Below are 14,210 nucleotides of genomic sequence, written 5' to 3' on the forward strand. Positions count from 1 at the left end.
TCTGTTGCCCAGAGATGACTGCACTGCAGAAAAAGATTCACGTGGCTGCTGTCTGCCCTTTGATCTCTGGGCCTTTAGCCACCGTTTTATTTCTGCATCACCCATACCAAGTGCCCACAAATACTGCCCCATTCAGACCTTTTCTTCTAAAACATCCCATAGCCCTTGCCTGGGGTCCTTCCCAATTTGGGGTGTGGCAATTGGTTGGATGCCCCGGAAGCCGCAGAAGTGCTGGAGCTATTCGTAGCTTTGACTCTGGCCCCCGTAGGCTGCCTGCCACCCCGCGTGCACTCTGCAGTGACAAGCCAGGCCCCTCCCACCCAGGAAAGTCGTCAGGGGCCGGTAGCGTGAATCGCTGGGACAGAAAGCGCTGTGAAGGCCCAGGGAACAGGATGTGGGGTGACAAGAGTGAGCAGGGCTTTCACACCAAGCGGTTACTCTGTGAATGTGGGACTCAAGTTCAGTGTCCAGAGCCCATGTTTCTCTTGGCTTCTCGCAGGTCCTGGTGCGGTTTCTGTTTTCTGTGAGCAAAGGGTACCGGAGAATCACCTACCACAACTGGCGCCATGGTTTCAATGTGGCCCAGACCATGTTCACTCTGCTCATGGTGCGTGTGGCATCAGGGGCCAGGACAGATGCCTCCGCACCATCCCTCCCATCTGGTCAGGGTCATAAAGCCCCTCCTGGTTGCAAGGACCGTGCCCCAGATGCTTGGAGGTGGGGGTTCCTCTGCGTGGGAGGTGGGGGACCTTCAAGGGCAGAGGATAGAGGAGGTGGATGCCTCTCAAACCGGTGTGCACCCCCAGCACTGGAAGTAGATACAGGGCGCCGAGTCTGGGGAGGGCCCAGGTTCCTCCCCCCCCCGCTTGCCCCCACCCCGGATCAGGGAAGGGAGGGTGGGCAATGGGGCTGGCAGAGCTGCGGAACTGTAGGTGCGTGTCTCCTCAGACCGGCAAACTGAAGAGCTATTACACAGACTTGGAGGCCTTCGCCATGGTGACCGCTGGCCTGTGCCATGACATCGACCACCGTGGCACCAACAACCTGTACCAGATGAAGTAGGCGGCTCGCCTGGGTGCCCTGGTGGCTGAACAGGAGAATTTCCCCGGGGTCCCAAGGGAGGGGCCTGCCTAGAGCTGGCTGAGGGACAGGGAGGGGAAGTGCAGGAAGCCGAGAAGCCACAACCAGCGGCTCTGGGGGCTTTTGACCAAAGTTTTATTTTAGTAAAACCTCTGTAACAGATCCCAGAATCCCTTAGCCAAGCTCCATGGCTCCTCGATTTTGGAACGGCATCACCTAGAGTTTGGGAAGTTCCTGCTCTCAGAGGAGGTTGGTGTCCTGTTACTCACTCGGGGTATTTCTCCGCGGACTGACCATTGCCTGCACCCCTGGACCTCCGCCAGCTCCGTGCCCCACAGGGGCTGGAGGAGGGTCATTGGCGATGGGTTAGATCCCAGCTTGGAAATGCACCCACTGAGGGCGGGGTGAGCTCAACCTTCAGGCCATGGTGGGGAGGGCCACAGGTCAGCGGTCAGTGTGCCAGGCCACCCGGGTCTGGTGCCTACGACGCAGGGGAGGGTGCAGGCCAGCAACGTGCGAAGGACAGATGAATGGCTCCTGGGATGGGGAGGGGACATCGGGTCTATGACCCGATCCCCTTCCTGCAGACCCTGGGTCTATGACCCGGGTCTGTGACCCGATCCCCTTCCTGCAGACCCTGAACATCTACCAGAACCTGAACCGGAGACAGCATGAACATGTGATCCACCTGATGGACATCGCCATCATCGCCACGGACCTGGCGCTCTACTTCAAGTGTGTGCCACCCCACCTGCCCTCCCTGCAGGGAGGCGGGAAGGGAGACTGGTTGGGGGTCGTTGGTCAAGGGCTCCAGAAAGACCCAAAGGGACCCCTAGGTCCTGAGTCGGTCCTGGCTCGGGGGTAGGATGAGGGCCTGGGGCTCCCAGAAGAGCCGTGCCAGCCCAGCACCCCGAAAGGTCTGGTTTGCCTCAATTTCTCTCCTAGAAGGGTGGGCGGGGCTAGGATCAAGGACGACATGGGTGGGCGGGGTCCTGCGTGAGGTGAGGGGGTGGGGGTCGATTCTCTCCCATTGTTCTTGGGGTTCAGGAAGAGGACGATGTTCCAGAAGATTGTGGATGAATCTAAGAACTACGAGGACAGGAAGAGCTGGGTGGAGTACCTGTCCCTGGAGACGACACGGAAGGAGATAGTCATGTGAGCAGCGAGGGAGGCAGGAGCCACCTCTGCCCTGGTTAATCCTCCAACCTCCCCAAAGATAGGAGACCCAAGGCCTCCCAGTGATCCGCAACAAGAACAGCTCACCTCTAAATGGCTTCGATGTGTTTTTGCTCCTCTTTTTCTGGGAAGACAGTACAGGATTTGGGGTCAGACAGTTCATTTCCGGAGTTTGTGGATTTGGCATTTTACCTACTTTATGAACTCCACCAATGCATCTACAAAATGGAGATTCAGAACTACAGCCCTGGCCTATCCCAGAGTTGCACCAAGGAAAAACGTGTGAATCACAGGCACTTAGAAGCTGCCTGATAAATATTTGTTGATTTTAGTTTGTGGTTGCAAGAAGGAGGGAGAGGTGGAGTATGAGGGTGGTGGCCTAAAGTGTGTGTGTACAGTAAGATGCCTACTACTGGAAGGACTCTGGAGCGTGAATCTGTGCCCAGAGGGGGAGGGGGAGGGGGAAGGGAGGGAGGGAGGCCAGCCTGGGCATGCCTGGAACTCCCTCTGCCTGCAGGGCCATGATGATGACGGCGTGTGACCTGTCTGCCATCACCAAGCCCTGGGAAGTACAGAGCAAGGTCAGAAGTCATTCAGGGCCCCCACCTCTTGTTAGTGCCTCTTGGGATTGCATCTAGGGGAAGCCTGAGATGGGGGGGGGGCGGGCACAAACCTTCATTTGCAGGTAGCACTGAGAGTTGCCCCCTTGCTATGGGAATGGGCTAGCGGCCACCATATTGGAAAGTGCCAGTGTGCTCACTGTGCATGCAGCACAGCCTGAAGAATGGGGATCCCAGAGGGTCTGGGGCAGAGAAGAAGACTGAGGGCACAGAGGCTCCAGGAAAGAGCCTCTTTGGTCATTTTCTGACCAAGCACCAAGCTCCACGGGATGACTGCCTTTTATGTACCCCCCAGGTTGCTCTGCTGGTGGCGGCTGAGTTCTGGGAACAAGGTGACTTGGAAAGAACAGTTCTGGATCAGCAGCCCATTGTGAGTATTAATTCCAGAATCTTCGACCCCCATTGTGGTCCTTGGGAAATTCAGTCCTCACTTGGTGGAAACAGGGGACCCCCCCAGGGATTTGGGGGTCCTGGGACCTAAGTCTCACTTTGTGGGGTCATGTGACATGAACTGAGTGTGAAATTAGGTGACTCAGGAAATGGGTAAAGTTGTAGAAATAATAGGGTTTGGATAAAGCTGTGATGCCCATGCAGAGATGGAAAGCCATTGTCAAAACTGGTAGAAGCAGGCTGTGGCCCATGACCCAGAGCCTCCATGCCCAGGCAGCTCTACAGTGAACCTCAGCCAGGCTGTGAGCTGCTCCAGGAAGGCCTTCAACTGGGGAGAGTATGGTACCAGAGAAAGCCAGTGGCTGGAGTTCAGAAGCCCACACCATGGTAGATGGACAATGCCAAGGTCTTTGGGTCATCGATGTGGGGCCAGGAATATGCTGCTATACTACAATGGCACCTGCATAGGAGCCAAGGGTGTGAGGACAGCATAGTGTTGTCCAAAAGGCATGTGGAAGAGATGGAAAGTCAACTCTAGTCAATGAATAGCTGTCTCAGCCCTACGGGGTTGAGAAGGCTTTGGGGCCGGGTACAGACTGTAGGAAAGGGTATCCTGACCAACCCACCAAGTCCCTTGGGGGCCAGGCCTCTAGGTCCTGCCTGGCTCACCCTTGCTACGTGGAGCTCCAGACAGCGGGTAGCTACAAAGAACAGACTAGCAAGGGTGAACTCAGGTGGTCTGCAGTATGTGGACAGCACGGACAGCCCCTCCAAGGGCATCTGGGTTTTGCCCCACCAGGGTCTCTGGTCAGGACCTGAGTCAGCACCAGCTTCCAGGGGACTGGGAGAATGGGGCTCAGGGGACACAGGACTGGGGAGCACCATGGCGGACTTAGCCCTGGAACCACTAGATGGCTCAGAGGGGAGAAGGGTGTCCTGGCTGTCTTCTTTCAAGGGCTAGCATCTATCAAGGCAGGCTAGGCCCCATGGCCAGAGGCTTCACCTTCATCCCATGGACACTGCTTAATCTGTGTTTCTGTGGATATGTTCATGCAAGCTGGGTGGGGCTGAGTGAGTCCTGTTAGCTCACAGGAGGTGTCTCTGCTCCCCCCTCCCCAGCCAATGATGGACCGGAACAAGGCAGCCGAGCTCCCCAAACTACAAGTTGGCTTCATCGACTTTGTGTGCACATTCGTCTACAAGGTGAGCAGGGTGTCACAGGGCCTGGCTAGGTCACAGGAGGGGGCGGGGGCTGGTGTGGGCTCACCCAATTGCCTGACCCGCCATCGCCCCCATCTTCTCATACTCTGGACTTAAAACCTGAAATCCTTAGAGTCACCCCAAGGAGAACCTTCCCACCTTCACCTAGCCAGCCCCTCAGAAGCACTCCATGCTTACCCGCCAGCTTCCTCCCTCCAAAGGGTCCTCCCACTCACCACGAGTTCTCACCTCGAATGTGCTTTCCCCAGACCGCATCTAAGGCACCCCCACTTGTGGCCTGCATGTTACTTTCAGGGCACTGACTGCAGTTTCCCTGTGGGTGCGTTTGTTCAGTGCCTGTGGGCCCACTTGTCACAGCTGGGAATTTCTCGCCCGGAAAACACATGTTGCACAACTAACAAGTGAGAGTGGGACACCGTGCTGAGGACGTGTGCTGTGACGTCACTGGTCAGGGAGTGTGCTGGGGGGTCTGACTGCAGACTCCCTCCCAAGTGAGGCCCAGCATGCCCATGGACTCCACTCCGTCTATTCCTGGGGGCTGCAGGGCCCACACTCTTGAGGAGGAAGTTGTCTGGTTCTGAGTAAAGTCACCCCTGACTGGACCAGTCCCACCCCCACTTTGCCCCCACAGCGGCTGTGCTTCCCTTTTCTGAAACACCAGCTCCCTTTGTGCTGCCGCCTCAGCGGGGCTGTAAGTCCCGGGAAGGAAGGCGGGACCAGGATGTACATCCGGTCCTGAAGGTCACAGGTCACAGCCCCACTATAGTGCTCCCCTCCCACTGCCTTCCCCGAGTCCGTCCACATGCTCCACGGACGGTGTGTGTGTTTGTGTGCACTCGCGTGCACTCATGTGTACGGGGGTGATGTGTGCATGAGAGGCCAGAGGAGAGTCAGGACTTGCGTGTCTGCTTGAGTCTTCTCACTCCCTCTGCCAAGGGACTCCCCTTCTGCCGTTGTCATTTCCTACTCTATTCCTGGGGGCCTCACCTGTGCCATAAACATTCATACCCCACATCTCCCCCTCCTATCTTCCCCTTCCCAAGGCTTTGCTGGGAAAGTGGCCTCTCAGTGGCAGCCAGGCCACCTCCCAGGTTCTCCTCTTGGGGGAGTGAGGCAAGCTGGCGTGGGGGGCGGGGACAGGCTGGCACCAGCAAGGGCCGAGCCGTGGGGAAACCACCTGCCCCAGCGGCCCGGGAACGGTCAGGAGGTGTGGTCCAACTTCTTGATTCCCTGTCCAGGAGTTTTCCCGTTTCCATGAGGAGATCCTGCCCATGTTTGACCGACTACAGAACAACAGGAAGGAGTGGAAGGCTCTGGCTGACGAGCATGAGGCCAAAGTGAAGGCCCTGGAGGAGGAGAAGCAGCAACAGGAGGAGAGGACAACAGCCAAGAAAGGTCTGGGCTGCGGGGCGGGTACTTGTTTCGTCCCCACGTTGAAGTGTGTGAAGAGAAGGGTTAGACGAGTCGAGTCTCAGGAAAAGGCAGGGTCAGCGCTGTGGCCGGCGCCCTGGTTCCTCGCGGCAGAGGCCGCCTTCCCTCAGGTCCGCCCTGCTGAGGCCCCAGCCTGGAAGGTCTCCTCCTGTGTCTGGCCAGGAACTCTCTCCCTCATGAAGTGACTGAATGTTACTTCTTTTGTAAAGTGGAGGAAATCCCCCCAAACATCGTGAACTCTCAATAGGTCTTTCTTCCACTATCAGGGAGCAGTTCCCTAATTAACTCAGGAAATCTACCGACACCTCCATGCTACCCTCAGAAACAAAACAGAAGACCTTAAAAAAATAAGTGAGCTAAGAGTCAAGTGTGCATGGCACCCTTCCCAGTGCGAAGTCAGAATGTTTACCTGTTCACCCTACGTGGGGGCGTGGCTTCATCGAGTCCGCAACACCCCCCAAGATGGAATTCCTGAGATCACCTTGCTCTTTGCCTGTGCTTGGCCACCTCAGCTCTGGAACTTTTGCTGCTATTTCCTGTCCTGGGGGGGTGGGGGGACCAATGTAAACAAGACTGTTTCAGGGTTGGGGGGCCCAGAACTGAAAGTGTCACAAGCGCTAAGAAAAGAAAGGCTGAGCCCTGGCTAGGCTAATCGGCTTAGGCTGACCTCAGGTCCCACGCTCTGCCCTTCCTCCTGCGGGGCCAGTAGAGGACACGGGGCAGAAGGGAAGGAGCGGGCCAGTGTACACACTTCTCACTTGCCACCTTGTTTTCTCCCGCAGGGGGCACCGAGATTTGCAATGGCGGCCCCGCACCCAAGTCTTCAACCTGCTGCATCCTGTGAGCTGCTCAGTGTGTTCTGACCACTCTCATCCCACACACCCACTGGGACTCCACCTCTAACCATCCCTCTTCGTTGGGAATCCCAACGAAGTGACTGAAGACAATTTTGGATATTTTGAATTTTTTTTAAGGCTTGTGTTTTTATAAATGAAAATCAACTATGAATAATTTAAACACTTTAGCCTACCTTACACTCATCCATCTTTTGGGTACATAGCAATACCACAGAGATCTTTGGAAATGGTCTGTGAATTGTGTCTGAAAGCATTGGGTGAGAACATTCTGCACATTTCTGTATATATGGGTAAATAAGATACGTAGATGCTATTGCCTATCTGGCTTAAGGAAAAATAGGACCAGAAATTCAGAATACAATAAAAACAAAACACACTACCCTTGTTTTAATTCAGCAGAAATCATGGTGGAGGGCACATCACGTATGACCTGTTGGAAAATTCTGTCAGAAAGCTCACGGCCATGAGTGAGGCAGTGATCAGACACAAGTGACCTGTGCATAAATGCATGTAACAGCCCTCTACAGAGGTGCACTGACAGACCCTGAGGCCAGCGGGCACACTGCCAGGCCTAGGGTCTGCCCAAGTCCTGTACAAGTGAGGGTTCTCCTGACATTTATGAATTGGCAGAGCCACACTCAAACAGAACACTACTCCCATTTGAAACAGGTCCTGACTATTGAGTAGAAATTAAGGACTTTTAACTTGAAGTCCTTATAATGTGAACTTGAGAGCATTTGTTCCCCGGACACTAGACACTTAACCCCACAATAAACTCCTCTCAGCAGCAGCTTGAGATTGGTTGCGGGAAGGCCAATTCAGATGCCACCCAAGGCCTCTCCTAGAGCTCGAGAGCTCATGGGGTGGGTAGGGAGAGAGTGGGGAGCACCCCCAGGCCATCCAGTCACAGGATGGAGATAGTTTCCATCTCAGCAGTGACACCTGGTGACAGCCCGTGAATAGGGCCAGGTGCTCCTCCAGAGGGACTCAGCACCAAACTCAGGAGGAACTGAGGTGGGCTCCCTGAAACCTCACCTTAACTAAAACCATGGCTTTAAGTGTTTATAGGCTTGCTTCTCATTTTCTCCTCACATTTGCAAATGGATTCGTTTTACCAATGAAATTTGGGCTCAGAGCCTAGGGAACTGTGCTGAAGGCCTTTGGTTGGGAAATAACAGCAATCCAATAACAAGCCTCAGAGGCTGGAAGGCACAGCCAGGAGGGGCAGGACCCAGCTGTCAGCTCAGCAAGAGTCCAAGCCTGATAAAGAGCTTGTGCAGCACCCCAGTCAGGTCCTCGGAAGGCCACGTGCCTTTCTTAGGGTCGAGGGAAGGGCTCTTGACAGCAGGTTGGAGATCAAGGTCCCATCCTGACACTTGGCACGGCCCACCCAACCGTCTGGGCTAGGGCTTAGTAACGACCAAGCAGCACCCACAGCACACAAGCTGGCTGTGTCTCTACCATAAACTGCTCCCTTTGGGGCTCCCCACCCAGATACCCCACAGAACAAGTAGAGGCATTTCGGTGTTCCCTGCTCATTTGTGCACACATCCTGGGTCTGCGATGGCTGGCCAGTTCTTCTGAAACCCCATCCCCATCCCCACTCCCACCGCACATATACTGAGGACGGAGTGCAAGTACTGAGCTCAAGTCCAGAAATGAGACAACCGGGGACAGTCCAGGAGAGCATCACACAACACGGAAAACTTTATTCATCCACACTGCTCCAGAGAGAGGCGGGCTCACTTTAGTATGCTGTCATCTTGGGCTAAAAGGTACAAAGGAAAACAGACGTGTTACTACACGCTCGGGCAATCCAAAAAGACCGTCTCAGACTTTCAGTGCTCAGCACCGTCCAGTATCTAGTTACAGTGGAGCCCGACCATGCTCTGCTTAAAGCCTTGTCCTCGCTCTTCCTGGTCCCCGCACGTCCTGACTGGAACCTGCCACAGCAGTCAGCGGGATGAGTGTGCCTGGTGCCAGTCCCGTGGGCCCCTCTGAGGTGGCACCGCCAATTCACATCCCCAGACAACTAACCTCTCGGGCCGGGGACTGAGCCTCACCAAAGGCAGGGGTGTCATCATCCATGACTGCTCCACCNCCTCCAAAGGGTCCTCCCACTCACCACGAGTTCTCACCTCGAATGTGCTTTCCCCAGACCGCATCTAAGGCACCCCCACTTGTGGCCTGCATGTTACTTTCAGGGCACTGACTGCAGTTTCCCTGTGGGTGCGTTTGTTCAGTGCCTGTGGGCCCACTTGTCACAGCTGGGAATTTCTCGCCCGGAAAACACATGTTGCACAACTAACAAGTGAGAGTGGGACACCGTGCTGAGGACGTGTGCTGTGACGTCACTGGTCAGGGAGTGTGCTGGGGGGTCTGACTGCAGACTCCCTCCCAAGTGAGGCCCAGCATGCCCATGGACTCCACTCCGTCTATTCCTGGGGGCTGCAGGGCCCACACTCTTGAGGAGGAAGTTGTCTGGTTCTGAGTAAAGTCACCCCTGACTGGACCAGTCCCACCCCCACTTTGCCCCCACAGCGTCTGTGCTTCCCTTTTCTGAAACACCAGCTCCCTTTGTGCTGCCTCCTCAGCAGGGCTGTAAGTCCCGGGAAGGAAGTCGGGACCAGGATGTACATCCGGTCCTGAGGTCGCAGGTCACAGCCCCACTATAGTGCTCCCCTCCCACTGCCTTCCCCGAGTCCGTCCACATGCTCCACGGACGGTGTGTGTGTTTGTGTGCACTCGCGTGCACTCATGTGTACGGGGGTGATGTGTGCATGAGAGGCCAGAGGAGAGTCAGGACTTGCGTGTCTGCTTGAGTCTTCTCACTCCCTCTGCCAAGGGACTCCCCTTCTGCCGTTGTCATTTCCTACTCTATTCCTGGGGGCCTCACCTGTGCCATAAACATTCATACCCCACATCTCCCCCTCCTATCTTCCCCTTCCCAAGGCTTTGCTGGGAAAGTGGCCTCTCAGTGGCAGCCAGGCCACCTCCCAGGTTCTCCTCTTGGGGGAGTGAGGCAAGCTGGCGTGGGGGGCGGGGACAGGCTGGCACCAGCAAGGGCCGAGCCGTGGGGAAACCACCTGCCCCAGCGGCCCGGGAACGGTCAGGAGGTGTGGTCCAACTTCTTGATTCCCTGTCCAGGAGTTTTCCCGTTTCCATGAGGAGATCCTGCCCATGTTTGACCGACTACAGAACAACAGGAAGGAGTGGAAGGCTCTGGCTGACGAGCATGAGGCCAAAGTGAAGGCCCTGGAGGAGGAGAAGCAGCAACAGGAGGAGAGGACAACAGCCAAGAAAGGTCTGGGCTGCGGGGCGGGTACTTGTTTCGTCCCCACGTTGAAGTGTGTGAAGAGAAGGGTTAGACGAGTCGAGTCTCAGGAAAAGGCAGGGTCAGCGCTGTGGCCGGCGCCCTGGTTCCTCGCGGCAGAGGCCGCCTTCCCTCAGGTCCGCCCTGCTGAGGCCCCAGCCTGGAAGGTCTCCTCCTGTGTCTGGCCAGGAACTCTCTCCCTCATGAAGTGACTGAATGTTACTTCTTTTGTAAAGTGGAGGAAATCCCCCCAAACATCGTGAACTCTCAATAGGTCTTTCTTCCACTATCAGGGAGCAGTTCCCTAATTAACTCAGGAAATCTACCGACACCTCCATGCTACCCTCAGAAACAAAACAGAAGACCTTAAAAAAATAAGTGAGCTAAGAGTCAAGTGTGCATGGCACCCTTCCCAGTGCGAAGTCAGAATGTTTACCTGTTCACCCTACGTGGGGGCGTGGCTTCATCGAGTCCGCAACACCCCCCAAGATGGAATTCCTGAGATCACCTTGCTCTTTGCCTGTGCTTGGCCACCTCAGCTCTGGAACTTTTGCTGCTATTTCCTGTCCTGGGGGGGTGGGGGGACCAATGTAAACAAGACTGTTTCAGGGTTGGGGGGCCCAGAACTGAAAGTGTCACAAGCGCTAAGAAAAGAAAGGCTGAGCCCTGGCTAGGCTAATCGGCTTAGGCTGACCTCAGGTCCCACGCTCTGCCCTTCCTCCTGCGGGGCCAGTAGAGGACACGGGGCAGAAGGGAAGGAGCGGGCCAGTGCACACACTTCTCACTTGCCACCTTGTTTTCTCCCGCAGGGGGCACCGAGATTTGCAATGGCGGCCCCGCACCCAAGTCTTCAACCTGCTGCATCCTGTGAGCTGCTCAGTGTGTTCTGACCACTCTCATCCCACACACCCACTGGGACTCCACCTCTAACCATCCCTCTTCGTTGGGAATCCCAACGAAGTGACTGAAGACAATTTTGGATATTTTGAATTTTTTTTAAGGCTTGTGTTTTTATAAATGAAAATCAACTATGAATAATTTAAACACTTTAGCCTACCTTACACTCATCCATCTTTTGGGTACATAGCAATACCACAGAGATCTTTGGAAATGGTCTGTGAATTGTGTCTGAAAGCATTGGGTGAGAACATTCTGCACATTTCTGTATATATGGGTAAATAAGATACGTAGATGCTATTGCCTATCTGGCTTAAGGAAAAATAGGACCAGAAATTCAGAATACAATAAAAACAAAACACACTACCCTTGTTTTAATTCAGCAGAAATCATGGTGGAGGGCACATCACGTATGACCTGTTGGAAAATTCTGTCAGAAAGCTCACGGCCATGAGTGAGGCAGTGATCAGACACAAGTGACCTGTGCATAAATGCATGTAACAGCCCTCTACAGAGGTGCACTGACAGACCCTGAGGCCAGCGGGCACACTGCCAGGCCTAGGGTCTGCCCAAGTCCTGTACAAGTGAGGGTTCTCCTGACATTTATGAATTGGCAGAGCCACACTCAAACAGAACACTACTCCCATTTGAAACAGGTCCTGACTATTGAGTAGAAATTAAGGACTTTTAACTTGAAGTCCTTATAATGTGAACTTGAGAGCATTTGTTCCCCGGACACTAGACACTTAACCCCACAATAAACTCCTCTCAGCAGCAGCTTGAGATTGGTTGCGGGAAGGCCAATTCAGATGCCACCCAAGGCCTCTCCTAGAGCTTGAGAGCTCATGGGGTGGGTAGGGAGAGAGTGGGGAGCACCCCCAGGCCATCCAGTCACAGGATGGAGATAGTTTCCATCTCAGCAGTGACACCTGGTGACAGCCCGTGAATAGGGCCAGGTGCTCCTCCAGAGGGACTCAGCACCAAACTCAGGAGGAACTGAGGTGGGCTCCCTGAAACCTCACCTTAACTAAAACCATGGCTTTAAGTGTTTATAGGCTTGCTTCTCATTTTCTCCTCACATTTGCAAATGGATTCGTTTTACCAATGAAATTTGGGCTCAGAGCCTAGGGAACTGTGCTGAAGGCCTTTGGTTGGGAAATAACAGCAATCCAATAACAAGCCTCAGAGGCTGGAAGGCACAGCCAGGAGGGGCAGGACCCAGCTGTCAGCTCAGCAAGAGTCCAAGCCTGATAAAGAGCTTGTGCAGCACCCCAGTCAGGTCCTCGGAAGGCCACGTGCCTTTCTTAGGGTCGAGGGAAGGGCTCTTGACAGCAGGTTGGAGATCAAGGTCCCATCCTGACACTTGGCACGGCCCACCCAACCGTCTGGGCTAGGGCTTAGTAACGACCAAGCAGCACCCACAGCACACAAGCTGGCTGTGTCTCTACCATAAACTGCTCCCTTTGGGGCTCCCCACCCAGATACCCCACAGAACAAGTAGAGGCATTTCGGTGTTCCCTGCTCATTTGTGCACACATCCTGGGTCTGCGATGGCTGGCCAGTTCTTCTGAAACCCCATCCCCATCCCCACTCCCACCGCACATATACTGAGGACGGAGTGCAAGTACTGAGCTCAAGTCCAGAAATGAGACAACCGGGGACAGTCCAGGAGAGCATCACACAACACGGAAAACTTTATTCATCCACACTGCTCCAGAGAGAGGCGGGCTCACTTTAGTATGCTGTCATCTTGGGCTAAAAGGTACAAAGGAAAACAGACGTGTTACTACACGCTCGGGCAATCCAAAAAGACCGTCTCAGACTTTCAGTGCTCAGCACCGTCCAGTATCTAGTTACAGTGGAGCCCGACCATGCTCTGCTTAAAGCCTTGTCCTCGCTCTTCCTGGTCCCCGCACGTCCTGACTGGAACCTGCCACAGCAGTCAGCGGGATGAGTGTGCCTGGTGCCAGTCCCGTGGGCCCCTCTGAGGTGGCACCGCCAATTCACATCCCCAGACAACTAACCTCTCGGGCCGGGGACTGAGCCTCACCAAAGGCAGGGGTGTCATCATCCATGACTGCTCCACCTGCCCCCCGCCCGCCAGAGGACCCACGGGGCCAGCGCTGGATAAAAAGAGGGAGCTTCTCCCCTTTGCAGTGGGGCTCACTTGAAGCAGCACCCAGATGTTTCTAAAATCGGGTCGGAGGACAAATCTGCACGATGCGGTAACTCGAGTACCTTCTGCCAGTTCTCTCTCAATCCGCTTCCGTTCATCCTGCTTCTGCTTCTCCTCAGCTGCCACCCTCCTCTCCTCTTCTGCCCGAGGCTTCAGGTAGCCTGTGGAAGGAAAGCAGGAAGGTGGGGAGGTACTTTCAATTTCCTCGCGAAACACTGCACGAAAGGGATGCGGTCTCGTCAGGTGCGCTGTGGACGCCAGATGCCGCGGGTTTCCACTCCCGCCCTTCGATGTGCAAGGCCTGCCGGACCCCGCTCGGCAGCGGGCGGCTGCCCGGTCCCACCACCGCGCGGCCCGGACTTCGCCCCGTCGCTTGCGCCGCCAGACGCTGCCCCCCGTCAGACCGCAGCACTCCACCGCCACCACCTGGCGCCACAGCTTCCAACTAGAATGACCGTCTTCCTGACCCCGGGGGCTGCCCTGCATCAGGATGCACTGTGGGTCCCGACCGCTCGAGCTAATCCCAAGTCCACGACACACCTGCCGCGTCCGCTCGGGCTTCTGGGTCTGGCGCCTCCCACCCTGCCCCCCTTCTCCGGGGTTCCGTAAACCCTGGGGAGCCCCAACAGGCTCTGGGGAGCCCCAGTGCCGCCTCTGCCGCCCGCGGTCACTCACTGTAGCGCTTGGCTCCGTAGGCCACGCCGAGGAACAGGGCGGAGTAGCGGCCGAGCTGCGGGGAAAGGGCCGTCGGAGGCGGGGTCAGGGTCCGGTGGGGGTCCCAGCCCGCGGGGTCGGAGGGCCAGGGAAGACAGTCNCGTGTCCAGGGTTCCCAAGGGTCGCGCACGCGGAGCCCACCCGGAGCCGAGCACGCGGCGACGGCCGCAAAACCTGGTCACCTTGATGAGCGGAGAGACCTGCACCGGCGGCACCATCTTGTCGGTAACCTTCACGCCGGAAGCACAATCAGGAGGACGCCGCAAGGGCTCGGAAAGCCGCGGAGACGTAAAAGCGTACCAGGGAGAGCGCATGCGCCGTTGGCCTCGAACAAG

General features: G+C 55.8%; 2 protein-coding genes and 1 long non-coding RNA gene across 4 annotated transcripts in view; 2 read left to right on the forward strand and 1 right to left on the reverse strand.

Annotated features, from left to right (window-relative positions):
* PDE6B (phosphodiesterase 6B) overlaps positions 1-7,151 on the forward strand; it is a 33,992-nt gene extending 26,841 nt beyond the window's left edge. The window contains exons 13-22 of one of the 2 annotated variants that reach the window (XM_077750485.1): positions 500-607; positions 949-1,058; positions 1,242-1,329; positions 1,715-1,815; positions 2,128-2,235; positions 2,774-2,837; positions 3,172-3,246; positions 4,386-4,469; positions 5,726-5,882; positions 6,701-7,151. In XM_077750485.1, the coding sequence (XP_077606611.1) occupies positions 500-607; positions 949-1,058; positions 1,242-1,329; positions 1,715-1,815; positions 2,128-2,235; positions 2,774-2,837; positions 3,172-3,246; positions 4,386-4,469; positions 5,726-5,882; positions 6,701-6,762 (957 nt within the window). In that variant the 3' untranslated portion in view covers positions 6,763-7,151. The remainder of the gene's footprint in view (positions 1-499; positions 608-948; positions 1,059-1,241; positions 1,330-1,714; positions 1,816-2,127; positions 2,236-2,773; positions 2,838-3,171; positions 3,247-4,385; positions 4,470-5,725; positions 5,883-6,700) is intronic. The other variant, XM_077750486.1, reaches the window with a different exon arrangement.
* A 2,775-nt stretch (positions 7,152-9,926) lies between these two features.
* LOC144220309 (uncharacterized) lies at positions 9,927-11,348 on the forward strand. The gene is made up of 2 exons (XR_013331687.1): positions 9,927-10,079; positions 10,898-11,348. It is a non-coding gene; the product is annotated as an uncharacterized LOC144220309 (long non-coding RNA).
* A 1,308-nt stretch (positions 11,349-12,656) lies between these two features.
* On the reverse strand, positions 12,657-14,168 carry ATP5ME (ATP synthase membrane subunit e). The gene is made up of 4 exons (XM_077750399.1): positions 14,058-14,168; positions 13,837-13,891; positions 13,224-13,322; positions 12,657-12,740 (listed from the first exon to the last, which is right to left on the reverse strand). Exons 1-4 carry the CDS (start codon positions 14,091-14,093, stop codon positions 12,715-12,717), a joined length of 216 nt encoding a protein of 71 aa, XP_077606525.1. The 5' UTR covers positions 14,094-14,168; the 3' UTR covers positions 12,657-12,714.
* Between the last annotated feature and the right edge of the window lie 42 nt (positions 14,169-14,210).

The sequence above is a fragment of the Crocuta crocuta genome, unplaced genomic scaffold (genome assembly GCF_008692635.1).
Source record: "Crocuta crocuta isolate KB4526 unplaced genomic scaffold, BGI_CrCroc_1.0 scaffold179, whole genome shotgun sequence".
NCBI classification, from domain to species: Eukaryota; Metazoa; Chordata; class Mammalia; order Carnivora; family Hyaenidae; genus Crocuta; species Crocuta crocuta.